Source organism: Heliangelus exortis, chromosome 1 (genome assembly GCF_036169615.1).
Source record: "Heliangelus exortis chromosome 1, bHelExo1.hap1, whole genome shotgun sequence".
Classification (NCBI taxonomy): Eukaryota; Metazoa; Chordata; class Aves; order Apodiformes; family Trochilidae; genus Heliangelus; species Heliangelus exortis.
This window is the reverse complement of record NC_092422.1, coordinates 107,954,768-107,982,031: the sequence shown is the minus strand read 5'-3', so window position 1 is coordinate 107,982,031 and position 27,264 is coordinate 107,954,768. Positions and strand designations below refer to the sequence as shown.

The window sequence follows — 27,264 nt, the reverse complement described above, 5'->3', positions numbered from 1 at the left end:
CTTATTCCATGTCTAACTCATTTCATCAGCCAAAACAAGGCCAGGGCTGGACATACTGCAGCCAGCCAGCCCTCCCCCAATAGTTTAGTGCCTGGCTGGAATAGATATCAGTGACCCCCAGCTATACAGCTTGAGAATGGAAGAAAAGAAAAGGAATGAGGGGGGGAAAAAAAAAAAAGGGGGGAGTTTATTTACACTTTTCTAAACAGACAAGCCTTGTACTGCATGCTGAAGGTTACCAAACAAAAACTCAGGCTGAGCTGGAGGCTGGATGGGTTCAGGGAACGCCGTGGCCCCAGTCCTGATAACTGCACGCGAAGGCAGGATTGGCTGGGATGTGCATCCTGGCACACTCTTAAACTCTCATTCCAAATATTACCCTAGAAATACACTAAATAAACAAGATCTGGTCTGTGGGAAGCAGCTATGGTTCAGTTAAACATGTGCTGTAGTCCAGTTGGGACTTAACCATGTAATTGCGGGTACTGTGGCACTGGAACCGAAAAGGCAGAGGAACAGACATAAGGTACAGGAGAGAAAAGCTGAATCTGAGTGGCTACGTGAAGGTATTGTGACCTTTTCTTACTGTACTTGTTTGGATTTCAAGTACAATGAAGCCTTCATTGCTGTGGTGAACAGGCTTGAAAGTTTCCGTGAGCTGACTTGTTTTCTGGCAACAGCATCCAGTCTTTGTAGGATTAAACGTGCCCTACTGGTGTTGCAAGGGACTAATAAGCAATTGTCCATGTCCCATTAATGTGTCTGCTCAGTTATTTATATAGGAGTTAGTGGAATTTATGCAAAACATTTGAACTTCGGCTGTGTTCAAGTTATAATTTAGACAGTAAAATCTTGATATAAGATCATTTTTTTAAGAGAGGCTTGGAAGAGGGAAGGAGAAAGATTGATGAGGATGGAAATTCGGTTCTGTTCCACAGTGGAAAGCTAAGTATACAGGCTATATACATTGTGGTTTATGTCTGTGCTCTCAGGTAACTTTTACATCTTGTTCTTCTTCCTCATAATACCGCTAACAAGATGAATGTTTGATCTTTTCCAGAAATCATCTGGGAATCATCTTGTCTTGCCCTGACAAGAGTTCTGATGAACGTGGATCTCGTTCCACCTTTTGTTTACTCGAACTTGCCATTGCTGTTGATCAAAAGCTGTGAAAATAGCTAAAAAAAAAAAGTCAAGTAAAATGACAAAGAAACTGCAGTTTCTCTGCTCACAGTGGTGATGGTCTGATGGAGAACTCTTTGACCTTCCTGGTTCAAAGGGAACTTATATAGCTGTATCACCATAGCAAACATGTTAAAATTAGAGCAAATAAAATCACAGCAAGCACAAAAATATTAAATTCTGTGTAGTAATAAACCTGAGACAAGGTTTTGAAGCTGCAAGTTACTGTTTCTGATAACTAGCAGAGCTTTTGATAAACACATACTTAGCCAGGTCCACATGTTCAATACAGAGTTTGATATTTTTTATTTTCCTCTCCCATAATACCGACTCCTTTTATCTTCTGCCTATTCAATTACTTAATTAATGAAGGTTGCTGTTGCCTTTGTTTTTAAACTTCAGGGTTTGTTTCTTAAGAATTGAAGAGAACGTACTTAGACTTACTTACTTACTTAGTTTGCAAAGAGGAAGCCTGAGTGACAGAGGTCTATTGAATAATTCCCTGGACAGTAATGAATTCCAAGGGATTTTGCCTTGTTAGCAAGGAAGGTTTCAGAAGCAAGGACCTGCTCAGATAATGCACTGCCACCTTCCATGTCGTATCTGAAGGTAGTGATCCTCATTGAAACCAGATCATCTCAGCTCTGGTGAGGGGGTGGGAATCTAAGTTTTGTGTCTGAGTTCATATAACTGTCTGAAGTGGTACTTGAAAGAGGATTAAAGTGTTGCCTCTAAGGATTTTAAAGACACTTTACACATTTGAATGTTAGGTTTTCGTGCTGAGTGTCAAGCTGAGATTAGTTTTCTCACATGATGGCTCAAATCACAGGTGAAATGTGACTCAGCCAAGAATAAATCCCAGATTTGACCCTTAGTTTCAGAAGCAACACTCTCTGGCAGTGCAGGAACTGAGTCTGAAGAGTGCTTTATTATTTTGAGAAGCAACCTAGCACATTGAAGCAGTTGCTCTAAATGTTAATGGTGCCATTTCTACATCAACTGAGGTCTCAGTGCAAACCTGCTGGGGGTCCTGTTTATCTTCTGCAGTGACTGAGGCTGTCAGGAGCTGAATCCTTTTCTCTGCTTTTAACAAAATAGAACTCAGAACAGGCAGGATGGACACGTTGAACAATAGCATTCAGCATAGTAAAGGCTTTTTAGTCTATGCCCTCTTTCAGAATATGGATTATAATTCTGATCAAGCATTAAGACCTAGAACCTTAAGTCTCTGCCAGTGTTGTTAATGTGGTGGTGGTGGTGTTTCTTATGGGGTCATGGAGTCTAGTATTATACTTCTTTAAGGCTATCTTTTAAGTAAAGTTCTTATTGGAGTTACAGTTACAGCTTTGTATTTTATAAGCACTGAACTGAAACACCTTGGAAAACAGGCCTTAGTTTTGTACTCTTCCATGAAGTTGTGCATAACAGCGCAGAGAGTAAGCAGAAAGATGACAAACTCTTACTGAGCTTTGAATTGAGGTAAATGATATTTTGGGGCCTGGATGCAGTAGCTACACAGGTTAAAATAAGAGGTGGCCAGAGCAGTACCTTGTGTCCTGTGCTCTGAATCGTACGAGACCTATGTCCAGTTCTTAACTTGGGTCTCATCTTTGCTTCTTCTCTCTGTACCTCTCTTCCTTGGCTGTAAAACATCAGGACAGCAATGCTTCCTTACTTGATGGACATCTTAAGGATTATAAAGGTATAGCCACAGAGTCCTGCAATGGATAGGACACCCAAGAAAGAGGCTCTCCTCTTTCTGACTGAGTTGCTGGTTTTAAATATGAATTGAAAATGTGATGTTCCTCTACCCTTCTTAATGATCTGAGACATGTTTATTATAAGCACAGTAATTGTTAGGAAAAGTTTTCTTTCCAAGTTAATGTGCAGGAATGCACATGTGAGAGGCTACTTATTTGCTGAAACTCTTTTTTCTTGTTTTCTCTTCCTTACAGATTCCAGTAAGATTATGGCAGAGTATAGCCACACACAAAACCAGATGGAATTACAAAATGCTAGCTTGGGAAAGGGTTCTGTGGCAAATTCCCTTGAAAATGGTCTCCAGGATATCATGGAAAACCTCAACCCAAGGAAATATTCATCAAGTCTCAAGTTTAAAACAAATGGGGACTATGCTGGCTCTTATTTAACCCTTTCACAGCCTATGCCAGTTAAACAAAATTCATCCTCCAGTGTTAAAAACGCACACTCTGTTACCAAAATCCAAGGAGGCAAGCAGTTCCCCTGTGAAAGCCCATATCTTCCAGATAAAAGCATCTCTGTAAAGCATTTGGGTTCCATACCGGGCACATCTCCATCCCTCAGTGGGTATAGTTTAGGAAGGACAGACTTTGATATTCATGCCAGCAGAGAAAATGAAAAATCCCTTGGACACATGGATAAGTTTCACTACTCAAAGTATAGTCAGAAAAACAAGTCCTATGACAATTTCTACTTTCCAGGAATACTGGAAACGAAGAAGATCTCAGGCTCTCTTCTGACCATGTGGAATGGAAGCTCAGGGAATGAGCTGATGGTTTCACCTGCTAGCAATTCAGGGGCGGCCAGCATGCCTTCTAGCCCAAAGCAAGTCAGGAGGATGAATACTGAGGACAGCCTGGCCCTTCACATAAAACCAGTGAAACACAAGGATGTTATGATGGAGACTCTGAGTTCACGGCCTAGGAAATACTCCGGTGGATCTCTAAGTCACATGGGAATGTACAGTCGTTCCCTACCCAGACTTTATAAATCAACAGAAAGCCAGATGGTGCCATTAAGTTTGCCCCCCAGAAGCTCTCTGGGTAATATTAAAAGGAAAAAACTTGGAGAAAAAGATCTACCTCAGAATGCTTTAGATGCTGATAATTACCTGAATTTTAGTTCTTGCAGCTCAGGGGTTTCACCACATGCAAATTCTGTCCCTGGGAATAATCCCTACATGGGTTCAACTCTTAGCATTCCTGCAAGCCCTCGAGTTGCTAAAAAAATGCTTCTAGCACCTTCTTCCCCATATCTTTCTGATGATTTCGATAGACTTGGACTCTCAGGAACAAGTCCCAGTAGTTCCTTCTCCCCAGTGGATTTTGACAGGTCGTTCTCTGTCCGAAGAAACCTTTCCACCAGTTCCGTGGAACTTGATGATCCAGATCTGGAAAGTTACAGACAGACACCAAACTCACTGCAAACATCCATGCGAGAGAGGAAGAACAGCATTAGCTCAATTTCGGGAAGAGAAGATCTCATGGACTATCACAGGAGGCAGAGAGAAGAGCGGCTTCGGGAGCAGGAGATGGAACGGCTGGTATTTTTTTTTCTTTTCCTCTTAGTTTTTCATGGCAATTTAGCATTTGCACAATAATTCATTCCAGATCTAGCCATCATGAGGGTACAGAGAAGCATAAGCCACTTTGTTCTGACATTCATATGTTGTCTGCTTCAGAAGCTTTGTGTATTATTGCAGTCCATGAAGCTAAATGCTGAAAGACCGTGCTGTGGTAAAAGGATAGAGAAGACCATCCAGCCATCTTAAAAAAATATTGGAACCCATGTAAATTGTTCAGTCATCCTGCAGGCTCTGTTAAAATGTCTATGTGCATAAAACCCACAAATTGCTCTGCAGGGATCCAGCACTTTTTGTTTTAGATGAAGGTACTACTTACTCACTTTGTGGTAAATGGGTAAAAAAAAGGAGTCCCCGCTATATAAGCTACTCTAAGTCGTGTGTGCAGTGCTGCAGAGTCAGGTATACATTGGTGTGGGTTCAACATCCATCATCAGAGCTTGCTTTGATTGGTTGTGGGTTTTCCTTCTGACTATTTTACATTAAAATGTATGGCTCCTTGCTTCTCCCCTTCCTGAAATGGAGAGGAGCCAAGAGGGACAGAGTTTCTGTCTTTGATTCTTGTCAGCATAAAGCAGCTCATGCAGCTTCAGCTCAAGATTCAACTTGACAGCACAGTGGAATTCATATATCTTTGAAGCAACTTTTGGGTAGGAAAAAGGTCTTGAGAATACACAAAGAATGTTGAAACAGTTTCATAGTGAAACAGCCCCTGAGAAAATACTTACTATTTATTAGAAAAAAGTTTTTGCAGGGACTACAGAGTCTGTCTCACCCTGTTAAAATCCACTCATATTGTACTGATTTTATTTTCCTCCTAGAAACAAACACCTACCTTACTAATGCCTCCTTTCAGGTAGTTGTAGAAAGCCACTAGGTCTCCCCTCAGACTTCTCCAGGCTAAGCAGCTCCAGTTCCCTCAGCTGTTCCTTCTAAGATTTGTTCTTCAGACACTTGGTCAGCTTCATTGCCCTTCTCTGGACATGCTCCAGCAGCTCAATCTCCTTCTTGTAGTGAGGGGCCCAGAACTGAACACAGAACTCAAGGTGTGGCCTCACCAACACCGAGTACATGGGAACAATTGCTACCCAACTCATGCTGGCCATGCTATTCCTGATACAAGCCAGGATGCTGTTAGCCTTGGCCACCTGGACACACTGCTGGCTCATGTTCAGCCAGGTGCCAACCAGCACCCCCAGGTTCTTATTCTCTAGGCATCTTTCCTGCCACTTTTCCCCAAGCCTGTAGTGTTGCCTGGGGTTCTTGTGATCCAAGTGCAATACCCTTCACTTGGCCCTGTTGGCCTTCATACTGTTGACCTTGTCTTATTTATCCAGATCAATACTCCTTCCCAGCTTGGTGTCACCTGCAAATTTACTGAGGGAGCACTCAATGCCCTCATCCAGATTATTATTCAAGGTATTAAACATGACCATCCTGAAACTGAGCTCTGGGGAGTACAGCATGTCACCAGCTGCCAACTGGATTTAATTCCATTCACCACAGATGTGGGCTTGGCTGTCCAGCCAGTTTCTTATCCAGCAAAGAGTACACATGTCTAAGCCACAATTTGCCAGCTTCTCTAGGAAAATGCTGTGGGAGACAGTGTCAAAGGCTTTACTGAAGCCCAGGTAGACAATATCCACAGCCTTTCCCTCATCCACCAGACGGGTCACCTGGTCATAGAAGGAGATCCAGTTGGTCAAGCAGGACCTGCCTTTCACGAAACCATGCTGGATGGGCCTGATTCCCTAGTTGCCCTGGGGACAGGATGCTCTTAAGCCTGTCTAGTTTGCATGCAGACAGCAAGCTGCAAGAGGGTTCCTTTCCTGGGCAAGGCAGAGTGAAAAGCTGTTGGAGGTAGAAGTGGGAGCAGCGGGGTGCAGGAGCAGCGGGTGCTTGTCAGGGACCACCAGTAATGCCAGGTGCCTGCACTGGGCCATAGCTCCCATTTTGAGCTTCACCTTCAAGCAGGTTCAGATATAGGATTGTAACCCTTTCAAATCTCTCCCTCCTATCTCACCTACCTACCCCTGAAACCCTCCACGAGCTTCCCCTGAAGCTGTGGCCTCTTGAGAGGAGGGACAAGTCTCCCTGGGGTGAAGGGATCTCCCCTGCTTATGATGGAGATGACTGAGTAGCTTAGAAGAGGTTCTGGGGCTTGTGCACCCAGAAGTGGGAAGCATCAGCAGAAACACAGGCAGGTTGTTTTCTCTCTTCCTGCTGCTCCTCCACTCCCCTTGAAAATCTCCACCCTTCTCCCTAGTCCTGGTATTCGGTGTGTGTGGAGCGATGTTTACTTCTTATCAAAGGGTTTTCCAGACAGTAATGCTGTAAAACCTGAGCTAATCAGTCATAAAAGACAACATAGTAGAGTGTTTGTATTTCAAAGGGAACAGGTTTGTGTGTGTGTGTTTGTAGCAAGGGACGGAAGGCATCGGGTTGTTTCAATATTCAGTAATGCTAAAAATTGTTCTGGTTTTATATTTGAATGTGACTACTTTCCCCTTCTTCCCCTGATTTTTTTTTCTTGTCTGACAATACTACCCTCAAGTCTAAAAGGAGAATTTGCCTACTTCTTTTCCAAGCATGTTAAAGTTTTTGAAAATAGATGATGTTTTGTGTGTTGCATGTAATTTAAACATGAAGGAACTTCCTCCTGCTTGAGTTCATCTTCTGTTCAGTATCCTGTTTGATGCTTAATCCCTTGTTAGAGGTATCTGTTGGAAGAGTTGAATATTGGGAGAGTGCATCCTTTCAAGGGTTTGAGACTCTGAAGATCATCACAAGCAAGTTTTCAGACTTCTGAAAGAAAGGAATATATTAAAAGTAAATAAAATAAAAATCCTTATATCAGCTCTTTGTACTTTTGGGCCTGTACAGTTTTGGGTTTGGGTTTTTTGTGTCCTTCTGTGTGGATCTAGTAATTTATCCAAACATCATTTTTATGTACCCAGGCTGAGCAGCTTTGTCTGACCTTGTGTAACATGAGGTGGACAACCAACCAAACACCTGTGGATGGTAAAACTGTGTTGGCTAATGGTCCAGATTGAGTAGCTAGTGGGTAAATGACAGGAGAAATGTAGTCACTTTGTGTACAAGTATTAGAGTATTACACACTCTGTTGTCGAAGCAAGGCAGAGAGAAGAAAAGTGAAAGGCTACTTGGAGAACTTGTTCAGAAACATGTGTCTCCTTTTTAAAGGTTTAGATTGCTCTATAGCCCAAATACAAAGTGAAGAGCATCTTTGCACCAGCAGTGCCCCTGTAGCTATCCTGCTGGCACAGAGCAGGTTTGGGGTGCTGCATTTGATAGGTAGTAAAGTAAAAGGGTGCACACATTGTGGTCTTACCTAGTATCAACCCTCGGTCTCTTCTATTTACTTTCACTTTTTTTTTTTTTTCCTTTTCCATGTAAATTATTCTGAGTTTTACTTGTGCTTCTCATTTTAAGTGACAGTCTCCTCTGAAACTTTGCATTTTGAGCTGCTGCTACAACCTGCATATGAAACCAAATGTTCTGCTGCCATTGACCAAGGAAATTAAGAGTATTTTAAAAAATGGTACAAATAGAGAAAATATAAATTGTAGGGGGTTTTTTTATTATTATTTAAACATTATTTAAAATTTTGGTGTGTTCCCATGGACCAGACAAAAAAGACATGTAGGTCCTGTCATAGGATTTGGTGTTTCTCCCTCTCTCTTTCTTTTGATTTGCCTCTTACAGCTAATTTCTCCCAAACTGGCTGAGGGCTGGTGCCACTTCTGTTCTGTCAGCCTGTTCCTCTGTGACTTGAGGAGTGGGAAAAACCCAAGGTCTCATTGTTGCCATCCCTCCTGCCTTACTGGTGGGCTGTGGGAGCAGGGGAGATGGCGTGAGGTCTCTCCCAGGGCTTGCACAGGCAGCAGGGCTGGAGGGTCACAATCTGCTGCTGTTTCCCCTCCAGCCCAGCTGGCCGGACATTGCATCATGGTGTGGAGATGTTTATAGAAGCTTTACACAAGCAGGAGTCAGGCTGAGCTATTGCTGAAGCTTGCCCTTAGAAACAGAGAAAAACATGAGCACTGTGATATAAGAATCCCGTGATTTGGTTAGCTACTGAATATCTAATTTGTTTTTAAAGAGGACATCTCTTTTTTTTTTTTTTCCTGTCAGAGATAAAAGCTTAGCTGTGATAGCTGATGGAACTGAGAGGCAGACTGTCTCCCCAGCCTGTGGGGTGGTCGGGCACATCATGGGCAACAGAGTCAGACAGGTATTAAGGGCCACCTGTTTTGTTTGATACCTGCCCGTTTGAATAGCATGAAACTTGCTTTTCTGCTGCAGTTTTTCAGTACATCCTCTAGATGGTGGTAGGTACTTAAAAATTACCCGTTCAGCGGCTTTATGATGCCTTTCACAGTCCTGCTGTCTGCATGGATCGAAGAACACGTGTTTGATAATGTAGTAAATGCAAGAATTGCACCAGGGGACATTTCAGCTTGTATCACCATTGCCCGAAGGAACCATAAAAAAAAAAATCGAGGAGCTTATTCCACAGTCCACTTTTTCACACTCAGTAGAACATTGAATATCATTAAGTTTATCTAGCAAGTAGGAAACAATACAGAATATCCCTGTGCCTGGTTTGTGCTGTTGTATTCCAGTGTACTAACATGTGCTAGTATGAGGGGAAACTAAAATGAAAATCTTCTGGAATTTTCTAGGTGGTACTGCTTTACAGTTAAGGTTAGTAGAGCTTATATAAACCTCCCATATATCTTGGGAAAATCTCATATACTTGTTTTATAAATTTATTTTGGCACAGTGTCTTTTTATAGATCCTTTAAGTGTAAAGTACCCAAGCTGTATATAAAACTGACTTTTTACAGGAACCTCAGCCAAGTAGACAAAATGTAGTTCAAGATGTTTTTTCCCACCAGTAATATTTGACAGGCTCTATACTGTTACAGAATAGCTACTTAGCATTTAGTTTAGTGTACTAAATGAAGAAGTGACATATATTAGGATTAAAAAAAAAAAAAAAGCAAGCAAACAAAGAACCAAAAAAACCCAAAACTGACCTGTAGAATACAATTAATCCTGACAACTCAGTAAATTTTCAGGAACACTCAGTTTTAATTGTGTTCTAAAAGTATTTCTTTGGGTTCTTTAGTAATCCAAAGTGTGGATTACATACACCCAAGTTTTTGCAGCTATATGCTTTATGCAAATGAGCAACACAGACCAGGAAGAAATATATTTCAGGGGATTATTACCATTTACAGAACTTAAGTACCGCACTACAGCTCCTTCAGGGTCCTGCCCTCACTGTGATTTGAAATGGAGCCTCTGCCCAGGCACTGGAGGGGCAAAAGGAGATGGGTCCGAGCAAAAAGGCAGCACTCTGCTGAAAACACGGGATTGCTCTTCTGGGTGCCGGGAGATGATCATTTGCCAGCGCTGTTGTTTTGGAAGCAGACGGCATTTCCTCGGGAGCCGAATACGTCCCGGCAGATGCGGGAGCTAATTCTGCAGCAAGTCGCCTGCTCTGTTCCTGGCTCTACTCCGTGCCACTGATCTGCTTTTCCTGCTCTGTTTTTTTCCATGCCCGTGTTGGGAAGGTAAGGACGAGGAGTGCCAGCCTGGTCCCTGTGCTGGGGTGGTCTCTGCTCCCTGCGGGTGTCTCTGCGAGGAGAGGCTGCCTGCGCCTTGCCCGTGGGAAACGGGCTTGGAATACGGGTGATTTCTCTGAATTCTGTGCTGCTAGTGGTAACCTCAGAGCCAAAAGACAAAAACAAGGGCTGGAAATCAGAAAATAAACCAGGCAGGAGCGAGAAACTGGTGCAAACTGGAGGGAAAGGCAAAAATAGATGGCGAGCTGTTCTCAGTCCTGGTTTAAAGTCTAGCTTTGAAATAAGCTTCTTGGTATCTGATAGGTGTGAAATCACCAGCTCCTTAAAAATGCAGGAAGGAAAGAGAAAACATTTTCCTGCCTCTGGTCTGTGGACTACTGAAGTCCGTGGACTACTGAATGTATTTGTAAGAGAGTTTGGGAAATTTCTACTGCACTCTTCCCTGCTCTGTGTGCCTCCTCCCTGTGTCCTTTTTGACTAGTTGCTGCTCCAAACTTTTGCTGTGAAGCTGGTTGTTTGTCTGCTAGTGAGGTTTTGAATGTCTTAGCAGTGAAAAAGTGCTGTTCTTTGGTAGGTGAGAAGAGCAACAGCCTCTTCTTCAGGCAAAGTCAGCCCTGGCTGCTTTCTAGTCATGATTCTCATTAGCGTCGGTCACAAAGTATTTTTTGTGCTGCACATGTATTTTTAATGAAATCTGGGGTTATCCGGTTGCTAATGGCATTTATCAAAGAATAAATTTATCAGCTTGCCACAGCTGATAAACCAAGTCTTGCCTTGCTATCTAGGTGTTTCATCACCCCTACCTACGCATTTGTAAAATTCATGTACACGACGCAGTAGATGAACAAACCAAGGCATTTCTGACGTGCTTGCTGTTTAAGTGGGACGTATTTATCTCTGCTGTTTCAGAATACTTCTCTTTACAGTGCTCCAGGCTGGGATGTCTCTTAATGACATTATTAATCAATAATAGAGGAGGGTTATTATCCCCTTCTCCCACCCTTCTCCTTCACCACCATCTGTAGGTGTTGGATAGTTTTGTCAAAGCCAGGAGTGGTGAAACTGCAAAGGCAGAAAGTATACAAGACCTGGGTACCCCTTTTTGTAGCAGGTAAGAGATCCACTGAAAACACATGGAGATGTTTATCTCTTAGAAAGGACATTTTATGGGAAAATGTACTGAAGAGTTTACAATGCTTGGTCTAACACCCTTTCCTCCTGCCAGAGCCAATTTTGAACCAGTTTCCTTCTTCTGACATACCTGTTTTCCCTCTGCTGTGCTCAGCAGCAAAAATAACTTTTTTTGGTATTCCTTGCAAAATTATTGACTGGATTTGCCTGTTGGATTTGCACTTTTCATTGCAGGAGTGCTTTCCTAGCTCGCTGCTTGACTCAGAAATATATAATCTGGAAACAGTTAAGTGCAGATGTGCTGGAGCTGGAATGAGTTGGCCAACTTGAAATGATGAGAACAGAGTGTATAAAATAACCACAGAGCTTCCTGTCTGTAAGCCTCTCGCCACATGTCAAAATAGAAGTGAGAGATATCGGCATTTCTGTAATGTGTCTGAAAGCTCACCAGGAATTTTTTGAAGACTGGCAGAGGTTTTTCTGCAGTTTTGAGCATTTCCTGACCATATGACACTCGGAGGAAAAAAAGAATCCTGTTATGTTTTGGGTTTTTTTTGAGTGCTGAGCCCCTTACCTGAGCGCTTAGGCTTGGACGAGCTGTGTCAGCAATTTGAAATTTGCCATTCCCTGTTATTATTGAAAGGATGGAGGCTTGGCACGGGGTAACCTGATATACCCTGTTGCTGCAGGGAAGGATGGGACTTGCTGCTGTGTTTCCCATCCCTAATCATCATGATGAGTGTATGGAAGTGCCAGGCCTGGTGCCGTCACACCGGGGAGAGCTGGGTAATTACCGGTGCCGCCAGCCAGCCCTTGCACAGCGCTTTAGGAATTGGGTTGTGTGGCCAAAAGACTCAGTAAGAGGGAGGATAGCGACGTTGGAGGGGTAAGGGAAAAGGCTTAGGGTCTGGCAGTGGCTGCCTGTAGGGAACAAGGCTTTGGGGAGTTATAATTATGTTGATCATTTGAGGCTGAAGGATGTCTGCAGACTCTGCTGGACCCGTTTCGTGGAAAATACGATCTGGCAATCGCTGCCCCACAGCTCTGGTATTTCAGCAGCTCTTCTCTGCTGGTGCCATTTCAGAGGAAACCTGCAGTAGGAACCTGGGAATAAGCTACCCAAAGGCAAAATTTACATCTCATGGCTCTCTTTCGGGTAGTGCTTGGAAACAGATGGGTTCAGATTGGTTCTCCAGCTCAGAAGTGCAGCTTTTAAGTGCAGGTGATGCGGGGTGATGTGAACATGTAATGTAACCACCTGTGTAATCTCTTGGTAGCTGTATAAAAAGCTGGGTGATTGTAAACTGGTGTTAATTTTTCATAAAACTCCACTGGCTTGCTACAGGGAAAGGACAGGCGATGCCCTGCCCAAACTGCTTTACTCTATCCTTGTTATCACCTGCACAAGGAGTGTTAGGACTGTCAGAAATAGCTGCTTCACAAATCTTGTTTGTAAATGAAATGCCAGGTAGGGCCTGGAAAGTGAATACACTGCAGTGGCTCTTGGGGAAGGAATCTGAGGATGTGGGGGGTTTGGAGTTTCTTTCTAAGTACTACTAAAACAAACAAAAAAAATTTCCTAGAAATCAGAAATGAGATAATTAGTGCGTGTATTAATGCCGAGCATGGAATTTTCACAGTGGTCTTTTTTCCAGCAGAATTTTCAGTAGGCTTATGGTAAGCAGTTTTTTATTTACTTTACTTTTCTTCTTTAGCAAAAGAAACATGAAATTACATAAAAGCATCATGTCTTAATGAAAAGGTGAAAAAAATGGAATCTGAAATAGAAGTTACAGGAAGCTATGACACCAGGAAAATAAAATAAGTACAGCTTTGTGATCCTTTTAGTCAAGTATCATAGAGCTCTAGAAATCCTCTGGGAATTAAATGATGCTAGCAACTTCAAGTATGTTAGGTCAAACCAGCACAGCTATTCAGATTCTCAAGTTTGATAGGTTAGTATGAGTACATATGGAATTTGAATTAACTAATAAATAATGATTTCCCCCACTACTGTTCATTTGACATCTGTTGTATTTTAGATGTAATGCCTAGTTTTACTGTTAATGCTCCTGAAAAAGCGTGTTTCAAAATGTGGACTAATTCTCTCCCAGAAAAGGGAATCAAAGTTAACAAAACAGAAAATACAGAAAAGACAGGAATTAATAAGTTCTTGGAAAATATGTGTGATATTTGCAGCTTGGTAGGAGTATAGTGTATCTCTAAGGAGGAGCAATTAGTGATTTATACACTGAGCTCATTGGACGTGCACATACAAATGGGGTATGGTTAAAACAACCTGAATAAGCAATATTAATATTAAAATTTCCTACACTGTAAAGATAAATAAGGGTTAATGCATGTCAAAGTACTGTTAAGTTTTTGTGTTTTTCTTCCATGTTAACATTGATTCTTCATCTTACACTGTAATTTATTTATGTATATATGTTTATTATCCCTAAGTCCTAGAGACATACATGGAATTTGAGAACTTTAATCCTTCACTCTAAAAAAAAAAAACGACCAAAGCCAAAACTTTTTATAATTTCCTCCTTACTTTTAGCTGACATGTGTTGCTTAGTGCTATTATCTATTTTTAAACTAGGAACGACAGCGGCTGGAGACAATCCTCAATCTGTGCGCAGAATTCTCCAAATCTGACAGCAACCCCGCTGCAGCTACAACAGTTGCTGATGTTCAAAAAATTAACAAGGAACTCGAAAAACTTCAGCTCTCTGATGAGGACTCAGTGTTTGAAGACTCCCAGATGAACCTGGAAACGAGGTTCAGAAGCCACTTGAAATCATCTGCAAGCGATTCGGATTTCTCGGAGCTGAGCAACCACAGCCGCAGCACTTCTGCTTTCCTTCCCTCCAGAGGGTTGAGAGCTGATGAGCACTTCAATGAAAATGCCAAGCCTCCACCTTTCCCTGCTCCTGCCTTCCTTAAGGATGCCCCTGAATCATCCTACCTAAGCATCACACCAAAGGTAACGCTCTCACCATCCAGAGTCAGCTGCTTAAAATCGTCCTCTAGGAGGTGGCTGTCTTGGCAGGGGCCACAGTGAAGATGGCTTAGTCGGTAGAGTGGGCTCATACAGTTTAGCAACCAGCAAGCGATTATTTAATTTTCTGTGAAAGCTGTTGGTACTGCAAGGATGTTGGGTTTTTTGGTTTTTGTTTTTGTTTTTTTCAGAGGGATGTTCAGTTCAGAAAGAGTTTTAAGGTCTTCTGAGGGAGAAGGATTTTTCTGAACAATTATAACTCATCAAATAAGGAAGGTTTCAGGAACCCCGCTTTGCAGCATGCTGGGATGTAGGAAGGAAGGAAGGGTCTGTCATCTTCTCCCAGCCTGAGGCTCCTGTCTTCTGTAAGAGGAGGATGTTTTGTCATGGATAAACTAGAACAGTCACACAGGAGATGAAGAGCAGTTGCCTGAGCCGAATTTACTGTCCCGTCTCTTTTCCTGGGCTTGGACCTGAGTCACTTGTCACATCAGCTGTTCCCTCTCACAGGGCTCCAGCCTCCTGCTGCTCTAACCTTTTAACTCCTGCCTATAATTAGCTCCAGCTCTTTTCCTGTGTACTTCACACTGCTGTTTTGTTGCGTTGGGCCAGTGCCCAGGCTCTGGTGTGCCAGGCCAGCAGCTCAGCAAATCCTGGTGATGGGCACTGTGTTAAATAACTGTATTCAAGAGTTAGAATCAAGAGCATAAGAAGACCAAGAAAAGCCATGAAAGCAGGTTTCTGTTTCATAAACTCACACCTTGAAAATACCTTTTGTCTCTACTTCCTACTGTTATTTACACACTATATGAGTTTCATCATGTTTATATATGCCTAACATGAAATGTGTTTAACCTTTCCTTAGTTTGCATCCTTAAAGTCAATAGAAGCGTGTGTTTACAGAAGAGAGAGGTGTGACAGAAAAACACTTTATCTTTCAAAGGGAAATATGTCTGTTGAGTCTTTTGTTGTGAAATTATGTTGAACATAAACGTGCTGTTATGGCTTGACTTGGTCTTTCTTTGTTGAAAAGGTAGTAAGACATTTCACTTACAAGTTACTGTGATCTTGGGTTTCTTTCCCATTTGTTGCTTTCTTTGTGGAGGTCAGAGGCCCTTTTTAAAATCCTTATTAGGAAGATGAAATCAAAGACATTATGCCAGCATTATATGAGCAGGATGCCAGACAAAAAGAGGCTTTCCTGCTAGGATTACTAATGCTAATCAAGGAATACCATCCATTCATTCCTCATAAAGGGTATTCTGCTAAGCCCCGACAAAAGCAGTAACAAGCAACTGTGTTAATGAAACACAGCTCATTGTTTTAAAACTATCAAGATCATATTTGTTTAGGATAAGAATGTCTGTTCTCGGAATAGCCATTCAGAAGCTGAGCCTGTTTTGTGAAAGGCTGTGTGGTCCAGTGGTTAACACGAAGCCCTGCATGTGGCCCACTTCTAATTCTGATTGTGGACACTGAGCAAGCAGCCTTACCACTGAAATTGGATCAGAAGCCCCTGGGGTCATATGAACATGAAGAATATATTTGAAACTCAGTGCTCTTTGATCTAGCCTTTGCTGGTACAAGATCACAGGTGTTTTCTTAATAATGTTACTTAATTCTTGTCACAGTTAGCTAGTAAAGGCAACAAAAAACCCAACATTTAGGTTACTACTTCCTCAGTGTTAACTGAGATAGAACTAACTTTTGTCCTTATTTCATAGAAGCTGCCAATCTTGCCAATCTTAATGTCTGCTTCCAAAAATGTCCTGCCCTACTTCCTGGCTTTTACTATATGAACAGATGAAATTTACATAAAAAGCATCTTCATCTCCCTGTGTTATTTTTATAAAGAAAAAATTTTTATAACCTAAATAGCGCATCATTTAAAGTATTATCAAAATTTATTTTTTTTAATAATTCCTGTAGTATGAGCAGTATTTACTATTAATAATAGTATTTACTTCCAGTGCCTGGAAGTAAAGTATCATGTTTGTGCACATTCTAAATACAGAAATAGTAGTATAATAGACACAAAATATGTAACAGGTTCAAACCGAGCAGTTCAGTACTTGTCTAAAATGAGCACAAAATGAAAAGGGGAAGGAAAATCCCTGTTTAACTCTTTTGCTAATGAGCCTCTTGTAATGTGCAACTGCAGGTTCCAGAATGCACAAGTGATGAGCAAAGAGGGCAGGAGCTTGTTCGACTGGAGGAGGAGCGCATAGTAATACTAAATAACTTGGAAGAGCTGGAGCAGAAGATCAAAGATTTAAATGACCAGATGGATGAATCCTCAAGAGAGGTATGAAATATGTTTCGGCTTGTTAGCTATGTCTACATAGCATAAATCTGATGGGTTCAGCAAATACTTAGGGAGCTCATGGCTGTATGTAGTGCAGCCTTTGTATTCTGTGCATTTTCACCAGAATTAGGTGCAGCAGCATGGACCTGGCAGTGTACCACGATGAAAGGTATTTTTCCCCTACAGGGAGATGGATGTGATGCCTTTCCTAGCTTGTAACCATTATACTCCTAGGTGGAATACGAATTATCTTGCTTGTTGAATGGTCACTCAGTTGATTTAAATACCTTGTGTCACTTGGGAGTTTTATGGTGGTGTCTCCTGTGACCACTTAAAGGGAGAGGGAGGAAGTGAGACAACTTCCTTTCAAATCTCCTTGGCTTTACAGTAGCAAGGGCATGCTGGCACCCTCTTGACTTCTGGTATCTCACAGTTGCACACGAAGCTGGCCAGGCATTTGGGTTCTGCTTGCTCCAATTATCAGCAACAGGAAAGAAACAGCTGTTTCAGAAGGGTTTCCTACAGAGCCTGCACACAGAGAGCTATAACAGGAGGAAGCCCTGAGAAGAGATAGAAAAGAAAAATTTTGGAAAAAAAAGAATCTTCAAACTAATGTTGGTTTGGATCTTATTTTGCAGTACTTTATGTTGCAGTTTTACTTTTTATCAGATTTGTGATCTCTTTTTTACCTTCTTTTGTGGCAGTAAAGCTTACTTTCCAACCAACCCCCTCTCTTTTTATCATGTTTCTCTTGTGAATAATTGCCAACGCACTTCCCTCCCCCAGAAAATAATGTGTATCAAGATTCCTTCTTAATCTGGACTGCTTCTGAAAAAATTTTTGTGTTCCTAGTTGGATATGGAATGTGCCCTTTTGGATGGAGAACAGAAATCTGAAACAACAGAGCTGCTGAAAGAGAAGGAAATATTGGATCATCTAAACAGAAAAATAGCTGAGCTGGAGAGAAATGTTATTGGTGAAAAGACAAAGGTAACTGAGCTATCTCTAGATAGCTGTGTGCTCTGTTCTCCTTGATTTCAAAATACCTTTATATGATTAACATATTTATGAAAGTTATTTTATATTGTCTGTAAGTAAGTTATTTCATAAATATGGACAAAAATAGTAATTGTCTCACCAAAACCATGTTACATCTCCCTATAACAACCTTGTTTCCCAAGGTATGTTTGACAAGCAAAATACCATATACTTAAGTAAAGACCTGAACTACTGTGAAGATATTTTTTGTTAATTAAAAAATCCATATAGGGCTCAGACTTGGGTTATCTGTTGTTTAAAAGAACAGTATTAATTGGGCTTTTCCTTTACTTCCCTCATAGGTTATATATCTTTAATTAAAAAAAAATGCAACAAAATCTTTCTCAGAAAAGGTTTCAGAAGATGGCTTTATCTATTATTATATAGAATTATATATTAGATATTTGTTAAGTATATAATTTTAAAGAAATTATGTTTGTTTATTTTGTTTGCTGACTGACAATTTTAGTATTGTAAAACATTCTCTGTGATTAAGTCAAAGGAATTACTTAGTTCTATACAGTCAGATACTTAACTGCTCTCAAATACACAGAAAATATATATAAGCTTATACTTACAAAATAGGTTAGCACTATAATAAGATTTTAAGTACAGAAATGGAAAGGGTCCAAGACGGAAAGCAAGATGAAGCTGTCTCCCTCCAACCATGGAGGGCTGGTTCACTCCAGCAGACTCTCTGCTGGCCTCTCCAGGTGGATGGTTGCTTTCTCCACCAGGGATGTGCCACAGCCAAGAATAACTCAAGGTCAGGAAGTTTTTCCAGGGCTTTCAGCCAATTATGTTTCCTTTTTAAATTTCATCCTCTACCTCTAAAATTTAAACCTGTCACTTGATGAAACACTCTAGCTACTCTCTTGCCCTCTTTTTTTAAGCTCTCCAGAAATATCTGGAAGTCTTCTGCATTACCTGCTTTTGCTTAGGCAAACTGTACATTTTTACCTCTTTCAAAGTTTCCATTTAACTCATGCCTTACAGCTTGCATTGTTTATTCTGAGCTTTTTGTCTTTAATTTCTGCGTACTTTGTGATGAACCTCAGTGCTGTTTTGTGGCTGTTCTCATCAAGCCTGTGTCTAAGGAGAAAGGTGCTGCTACCTCTGCCATGTGAAGTGACAGCACACATCCAGTTTGAGCTTGAGCTTGCATGGACTTTCCAGCCTGCACTTTCCCTTGTTCTTGTGTACCCTTCAGTGATTCCTCAGCTTTTGGTGTTATCTCTTTTTAAGTTGTCTATAGCAAATGTCCCTGGACTTGCTTTTCAATATAAATATGTGTTAAAATTGACAAGAATAGATTGGGTGATGCAAACAGGTACCCTCCAAATGATGCTGCTAGAAGTTTTGTTCATAAGTGCTGATGAATAATATATCCAGAAATTCGAGAGGTCTTTTACCTTTTATATTTGTACCCTAATAGCCCCCAAAGTTCAATGAAACTAATAGAAATTTTTCTAAAATGTGTAGATTGTTTAAATTTCCTTGCAATCATATAATGGGATGTTAGTGTGCAGCAGTCAGAAAGCTAAAATGCCAAGTCTAGTTCAAATTTTCAGATTAACTGAAACATCAGAAGGAGCCTAGAGAAAGCACTTTTGTTATGTGAAAGGCAAGTTCACTCAAAAAAGTTTTTTTGGTATGAAGCATGCCTCTAGTCAGATCAGTTACAATATTTTATTTCTCTTTTCTTGTGTGTTCCTTTTTAAACAAACAAACAAACACGCCAGCTGTGTGTGTGTGCTCTGGAATTAAAACCATGTCTCAGTTAATAACGAAATTATCTTTGTAGAAACCGACCTGAAGACAGCATACAGGTTTTGTTCTGGAAGCTGTCTGAAAGCTTTGCATGAAAGTGAATGTTTAAAAACAGAAGTGGCTGACAGGCTTCTGCAAGTGGCCAAAATATAAAGTGACAGCTGAAATGTTGTAGAGAAAGCAGTGTCAGCCAGCAGAACAGATGGCACTGATCATCTCAACAAATAAAGGTTCTGGCTTACTTGAAACAACAGCATTTTTTTTAAAGCTTCATTTGTCTGTCTGTATGTTGAAGGCTGCAGCCCTGCAGAACTGATGCAAGACAGGCAAAATTTTGGCTCTGTAATAGTACAGGATCAGCCCCCACACAATCCTTGGGTGGTGGTGGTAGGTGGTCCTTTTGCTAAAATAATTTGAAACTTATGACCTCCTCAACAGAACCGAGGTTCAGATTTTGGCCAGTAGTTTCTGACGTACTGGGGGGGGTCACAGTCAGGTCCCTTCTCTGAGGCAGTGGTTGGATTTCTGTCGGGGTAAGGGCAGTGATATCTGAATACACCCAATGACGTTGTCGTGAGGTGAGAGGGAGAGTTGATTTCACTCATGGAATGATGGTGGGGTGTTAGTGCTATACACGATGGCACTTGTCTCTGGAGTGACTTGAGCATCTCCTGGAATTTGCCACTGATCTCGACACCTGTTTGACAGGAAACCCCTGCCTGGTTGTGTGTTTCATCCTTTCCCATGCACCTGTTTGAAAAACTTGTGAAATTCTTAAAAAGAGAGATCATAAACTTAAACATAATCACTGGGCCATGTTATGTACTTGAAATAGATTGTAGATGGAAACTTTTCTACTACTTTTCTACCCAATTCTTTGATTTTTTTTTTTTTTTTTGATTCATTTTTTTAGTGCTCTGTGCACAATTTATTTAGATGAGGACAAAAATTTTTGCTAATTTTTGTGTGATTGTAAAGCCACAGTTTCTAGCCTTTGTGAAGCAAAATAATCAGCTGGAAAATATTTTTCAAGGCAGAAGGGTATGGAGTTGTGAGGTCAGTTTAGGGTTGTGTCAGTGTGCTCTTTGCTCTGGTACAATGTCTTTGTGTCCCAGCACCTTGCTTGTAGATCAGGAATGGATCTTGTAAAACAGGAACAGATTTAACAGGGAGGTTTGTACATTATTTGTCATGCTGCATTCTGATCTTCTTTGGCTTCTCTGCTCATCCCTACCTAAGTCCCTGCCAGGCCTGCTGGTGAGGAAGAGCAAATGAATTGGTGAGGAAGATCATGTAGTGGTGGGTTGAAAGCGTTCTTGATTTTGTAAGTATACCACCACATACATTGCAAGGAACAAAGAAATTAATGTTGGTTTACCTAGGTTTTGGATACAAAAGTTATGAGCAGTTACTGTTTTGAAAAGATGATGACAGAGCCTGTCAGCAGCATTGCAGGACTCTGGCTGTGGTGCATCCTCTGCCAGGCACAAGTGCTGACAGGACTCAGTTGTTCTGGCTGAGATAGCTACTTCCAGAGCTGTTTGCCATGGCCTCTGCTTTCAGCCATGCTGGAATTCATGGCAGTGTATGGAGAAAGGTCTGGCTTTGCCTCCATGGCCATGCTTCTTGAGTATAGATTACAATTGCCTCATGCTTTCTTTTTTTTTTTCCTTTTTTTTTTTTTTCCCCCTACATATTTGGTTTTATCCACAGAAAAAGATGACCAACATTTATGTAAGGACACCCCTGATAAGTCGCTAGTAACACAATTTGACAGAGCTTTAGGTTCTCCAGCAGTATCTTTGCTACAGATACTGACAAAAATATTTTGAACACATCGTGCTCTGGAAAGAACCAAACTGGGCAGTACCTGGAAACAAGCAAGCTAGTGAGCCAATGTCCCTTTTCCTTGCCATTTAGGCCCAGCTCCCTCTAATTACCATGGCAATCATTCATGTTACTGCACTGCAGGTGTACAATAATGATGCTATTGTTTCAAGTGAAATAGCACCTCAGGTCCATGGTACTATTCACAATTATGACTCCATTCTGATGACCCTTTGCTCACAAGATTTAGTTCAGGACTGATGTTTGTCCATAAGGAAGCCGGAAAAAATTGTATTTACCCAGTTGGATGTTATCCAGATTTGCAAAGTACTTTTTTTTTTCATACAGTGCTTCCTTAGTATGTGTAGTTTGAAAACATGCAGCCTGGCAGATGCAAAGAAGGATGCTTAATGATTTACCATGCCTGATGTCTCCAAGTTAAAGAGTGAGGCTGCAAGTAACACCATAGAGTGAAAAGAAGAGCTCAGCAAGCATGAATAAACAGGAATAACTGAAAATGAGTTATTACTTTATCGGAAGTGCTGAGGGAGGTAATCATAGCTGCATGGGAGTTTTGACAGAGTTTCAAAGAAATCATTTATGCAAAAGTTTAGACTGTGTCTTAAGAGTTGGAGGTGATTCCTTTTCTTCTGGAGGACCTTTGCCTTATGTCATGGTGGAAATATGTACTCAGGGACTCTTATCAATGCTGGTTTCCTGTCCTGCTTCAAGAACAGAAATCAGGAGCAGCTGGCAGGAGATAACTCATCTTTTTTTTTTTTGGAATACATTTAATTTTGTGCACATGCTTTTGTGGAAATATTTTTCAGTCTTTAGCAGAATATCCCAGCCATGCCAAAATATTTGAAGCTTGGCCTCTTTGCTGAATGAGTACTGCAAATGCTTGCAAGAATTGAGTCAAGGAAATAGAAGCTGTCTGATGACCCACCAGCAATCAAAGTTAAATATACTGCTCGTCTCTCCTGAGTCCTTTCTCTTATGGATTCAAAATTCCTGCTGCTGTTTTTTTATCCTGATAAATCTGACAAATTTATTCCTCATAGCATAGCTTTGTAGATCTTTCTTGGTCAGATTTCAGTTCATCAAGATATAAGCAAGTGTTTTAAATGGATGAGTTGTGATGAATTGCTCGGTGTCCAAATGGAGATGTGTGATGAGTGGTGTTCCTCAAGGGTACTCAGAGCAGTGCTGTTTAACATCTTTATTGGTGACATGGACAGTGGAACTGAATGTACTCTCAGCAAGTTTGCTGATAACACCAAGCTGTGGTGAAGTCAACACACTGGAGGGAAGGGATGCCATCCAGAGGGACCTTGACAGGCTTGAAACGTGGACTCATGTAAAATGCATGAAGTTTAACATGGCCAAGTGCAAGGCACTGCACCTGGGTCAAGGCAATCCCATGCATGAGTGCAGGTTAGGAGGAGAAGGGATTTAATACAGCCCTGAGGAGAAAAGGAACTGGGGGTGGTGGTGGACCAGAAGATCAACATGAGCCATCAGTGTGCAGCTAGAAAGCCAACAGGGTCCTGGGCTGCATCAAAAGCAGCACAGACAGCTGCTGAAGGGAGGGGATTCTGCCCCTCTGCTCTGCTCTTGTGAGGAGTACTGTGTCCAGTTCTGGAGTCCCCAGCATAAGACAGAGAGCTCCTTGGATGTGTCCAGAAAAAAGCCACTGAAATGATCAGAGGGCTGGAGCACCTCCCCTATGAAGCCAGGCTGAGGAAGTTGGGGTTGTTCAGCCTGGAGAAGAGAAGGCTCTGAGGTGACGTTACAGCAACCTTCCTATATCTGAAGGGAGCCTATAAGAAAGCTGGGGTAGGGCTTTTCACATGGGTGTGGAGTGAGACGACAAAGGGAAATGGTTTCAAACTTGAATAGGGGGGGCTAAGGTTATACATGAGGAAAAATTATTTCCTGTGAGGGTGGTGAGATACTGGAACAAGTTGCTCAAGTAAATTGTGTCCTTGGAAGTGTTCAGGACCATGCTGGATGGGGCCTTGAGCACCCTGATCTAGTGGGAGGTGTCCCTGCCCATGCAGGGGGGTTGGAACTGGATGATCTCTAAGGTCCCTTCCAACCCAAACCACTCTATGAGTCTGTGATTATTAACGTCCTTAAGACATGGTACAGAAGATTTACCTATTTTGGGGAATACCATACCTGCATCCACTGAATATATCCACATAAGAATATCCTGTAGAGAGAACATTCATGAGGAAAAGGATGATTATGAAAACTCAAGGAGAAAAGTCTGAATTCACAGGCTTTCTTTTAAAACTCCTCAGGGAAATAGCAGAACGGGTTGTCACACTAAGGGAAATCCTTTTATTGTCAGCTAGATGTCAAATACTGTACAGAATTTTGATGTTCTCAATTGAAATTTTCATCTTCTGGTTTGGATGATTATTTTCTCTTCTACTTTCATGAAGGAGCAGTGGTTTAGAATCAGGGATCTTTTGCCTCCCCATCTGTTCACTGGGACAACATATTGCAGTGGTCAGAAAATGACCTTAGGAATTAAAAAAAACTTGAGTTGCTTTAGAAGCATGCTGATGTGGCAACTATATATTGGCAACTATATATTTTATTTTTTTTTTGTTTACTTGCAGCGGAGTGCTTTTTAACATTAACTTTACATATGCATATGAAAAAAACCCATTAAGATCTCTCAGAGAGATGCCATCCCTGTATAGAGTCTGCTATTATAGGATAAATTATTTACCACTCATGCAGTAAAAAGAACTGTTGTGGAATACCTTCTTCTATCATATTATGCTTCCTGCCTCCCTCTCTCCCCCCCTCCCCCTTCCCCATTCTGCCTTGTTTTATTAAATTCACAGGGATTATACTTCTGTTCTGAAAGACAGCAAGGAATGCAGGAAAGAGTACTCCTCAAAATATAGGAGCATGTACTTTTTGTTTCGTTTCAACATCATCCTTTTAATCAGTTGTATGCAGCCTGATTTGTTTCAGCCATAGCATTAGAAATGCTTTCAATTTGCATGAGTGCTGGAAGAGTTGGTAGACCTCAGGTATAACACTTTCCCCAAATGTACCATTTACCCCTTCAGCTACCACTGAAGAGCAGGTAACATTTCCTAGCCTCCTGTCTGATAGTAACTAGACTATTTTCTTTAAAATTCATGGTAAGAATAAGGCCATTTTCATCCATGAGTTGTTAAAGTCAAATGCTCTTCCACTTATTCTCCAAAATAACGCGTAGAGAATGTCTGTAGTATCACATCACCTTCAAATTGAAAAGAATCATTTCTATAGTCTGCCCTTTCTCCTTTGCTTCTAGTTTTTGTTGTAGCTTATTTTGAAAAAGAGGAGGGGTGCTCTTTTGCAGTGCAAAACAATAAGGTTTGGCTAGAGGTGAAAGCATGAGGATGAGACAGGCAAACTTCTTAGAATGAGAATGATTCCATACTGAGAGGCAGAGCACATGTGTCTGAAGCTTGGGGTGGTTAATGAGATGGTGCTGCCTTAAAATGTGCTTATCAGCAGGTGATTTGGACTGAGGAAGATCCTGGAAACAGGAACATTTAAAGTAGAAGAGCCTGTTGCATTGGAAAGCATTCAGTATTTATTTTTGCTTTGTTTATGGCTTCTAGGTTTCTTTGCAGCTTAACTTTCTCTCTTAGAACAACATACCTTGAGTGTTTGGTTTTGTTTTTCTGGTTGTGTTTTTGAAGGGGTTAATCAGAAGGTTGTAGAGTGAGCCCAGTTCACTGAGCCATAGTGTCCATTTCACAGTGACTTGGTAAAAATAACAGGGGGTTTGCTTTGTTTTTTTCCCTATTTTTATCTGGATTTTTGAGATAATATCTCTGTTTCATCAACATTTATTCTGACTCATTTCTGCAGAGTTTACCAGTTAATGCAGGAAGGTTGGTTCAGCAGGCACATACACATGCAGACACAGGCTGCTCTACAGTTTTTGCCTGCCTGAAGTAGCAGAATGTGATGAATTGAAACAAACTGAAAAGCAGAACTTCTCTGCAGAAGGGGTGTGGAAACCTATTAGGGTTTTAAGTAGCAGTGTTGGTCAGACATAAGGCATCCTTAACCACAGGAGACAACACTGAAGCATTAGGTCTTTCTTTCTTTTGTTCTCATTCTTCTGGGGGCTTTGATTGCCTTTAATACTGTCCTAATTCCTCTGTGCCATCATCTATGAGATATTTTGGATATATATTCTTTATTTTCTCTCTCTTTTCCCTAAAATCAGTTACCAAGCCTAAAGACAGGTTTCATTTTATGACCTGTGTTGATCACTTTTGGTCTGTGTTCATATTACGGGTGCTTTGGTGACATCCTGTGTCTATGCTTTTGAGGGATGCTGTCTCACAGCAATTCTTTCTACTGCTGTCCTGCACAATATTCCAAAATCCTCCCAAACCCATCCAAGCTGTGCCCCAGCATCATCACAAAGCAAGTCAGTCCATCTCTGTCCTGACTCACCCAAAGTTCATTTATCATAAATCTGGAGGCACATTGTAGGGCAAGCTGAAGTGTGGGCTCAGCTCAGATGTTGTGGTTTGCTGGGCTGTATTTCTTTTCTCTGGAAAGAGGATGCTAAGCATCCAGCCAGACTGAAGTTAATGTGACTCCAGAGACAATGCTGGGGCTGGGAAGTGGTTGTCTGCAGAGAAATGTTTAATTACTACAAGCTCATGTGGTTAAATGAGGATGAGCAGCTGGAGAACATGAGTTCAGCTCAGAGCTCTGCCTCTGCTGCTCCGGAGCAAACAGCTCAAGGAGACAGCCAAAGCCCCTCTCAGTGGCATCTTGCTCCTAGCTTGTGAAGTTATTCATATTTTTCCTTCTAAAAGAGCTTGCCTTGATGAATTTATAGAAGAGACTGTATGAAAAAGTCAGATTATTCATTTATTTATCAAATTACTTTTTGTGAATTAGGTGGACTACACCAGTGTGCAGCCAGAGATGTCAGCAAACTTAACTCCACAGCTGCAAAACAAGTAATGCCTCTCCTTGCTGAAAGTGATACTTCCTGTTAAGACTGCACATTTTGAAGGGAGCCAGTCTGGAGGGATGCTAGCACTTCCTATGCTATAAATAGACCAGATGAGTATCACTTTCAGTCTTAAAGGACTGCATTTCTAATTTATTGAGGGAAGTAACAGTATCTCTGGCAGGGTTCTCAGGGAGTTTTATCCTTGCTGCTGCTGCTATCTCCTCACTCTTGAGATTTAACTGGTTCATTAGTGAATGAGCGTGCTTGTTACAGGGCACAGACATTTCAAGAGCTATTAATAGCCTCAGAGGCACAATGCAGCTAAGGTCAGAGAATTCTGGCTCACATTGCTAGGTGGGCAGAAAAAAGTGACAAACAGTGTGGCAGACCATGGGTTGAATGTTAAACAGACAGCAAGGTTTATGAGGAGGGGAACTACCAGCTTATTCATAGATCTCCTTCCTTGTTGGAAGTAAGGATGATTCAGCAGAGGGGGCTCCTTTGGGACTGAGGTCTAGAGGTGACCTCTAAAGAGCTGCATGCTTCTCCCTTATTGTGCAGCTTGCATGTGCTACATCCCCCATAGTTTTGATCCCTGCTGCTGTTGTTTTTAGGCAGAAGCTAGTACTAGAAGTCCAGGTAATAGAATATGCTGGCTCTGCTGCTCATTTTACAAGCTTAAAAAAAAAATGAAAATAATCTTTTGTGTTCTGCGTGTTGTTAATTTGCTTGATTGACTGAGAAGCTGCACGTGTAAATGAAAATAACAGAGCTGGGAATTTGGCTGACGTTTGGCTTGAATGAGAATGCTTCCTGTTGTTTGTTTTAAATACTGAGAAACAAAATCCCAGCCTCTGATCCCACTCAGATTTAAAGATAAAATGATCTAGAAAGCAGGCAACTAATCTAAATTCCTTATTTTGCCTCGACCATGCATGAGGGCTTGAGAACCTTGTTAGGAATAATGAAGAGAAGGTTTAGGAGGAGGTTTTAGGGAAAGAGCATCCCAGAGTTTGCTATGGCAAATACTGTGTACTGAAGCAAGTT

General features: G+C 41.4%; 1 protein-coding gene across 9 annotated transcripts in view; it reads left to right on the top strand.

The window, feature by feature from the left end:
* PHLDB2 (pleckstrin homology like domain family B member 2) overlaps positions 1-27,264 on the top strand; it is an 85,734-nt gene that overhangs the window by 25,993 nt on the left and 32,477 nt on the right. For 8 of the 9 annotated variants that reach the window (XM_071757398.1, XM_071757391.1, XM_071757406.1 and 5 more), the window contains exons 3-6: positions 3,138-4,486; positions 13,877-14,260; positions 16,437-16,580; positions 17,433-17,570. In XM_071757398.1, coding sequence (XP_071613499.1) covers positions 3,138-4,486; positions 13,877-14,260; positions 16,437-16,580; positions 17,433-17,570 — 2,015 coding nt within the window. Of the gene's footprint in view, positions 1-1,666; positions 1,792-3,137; positions 4,487-13,876; positions 14,261-16,436; positions 16,581-17,432; positions 17,571-27,264 lie in introns of those variants that run through there. The other variant, XM_071757415.1, reaches the window with a different exon arrangement.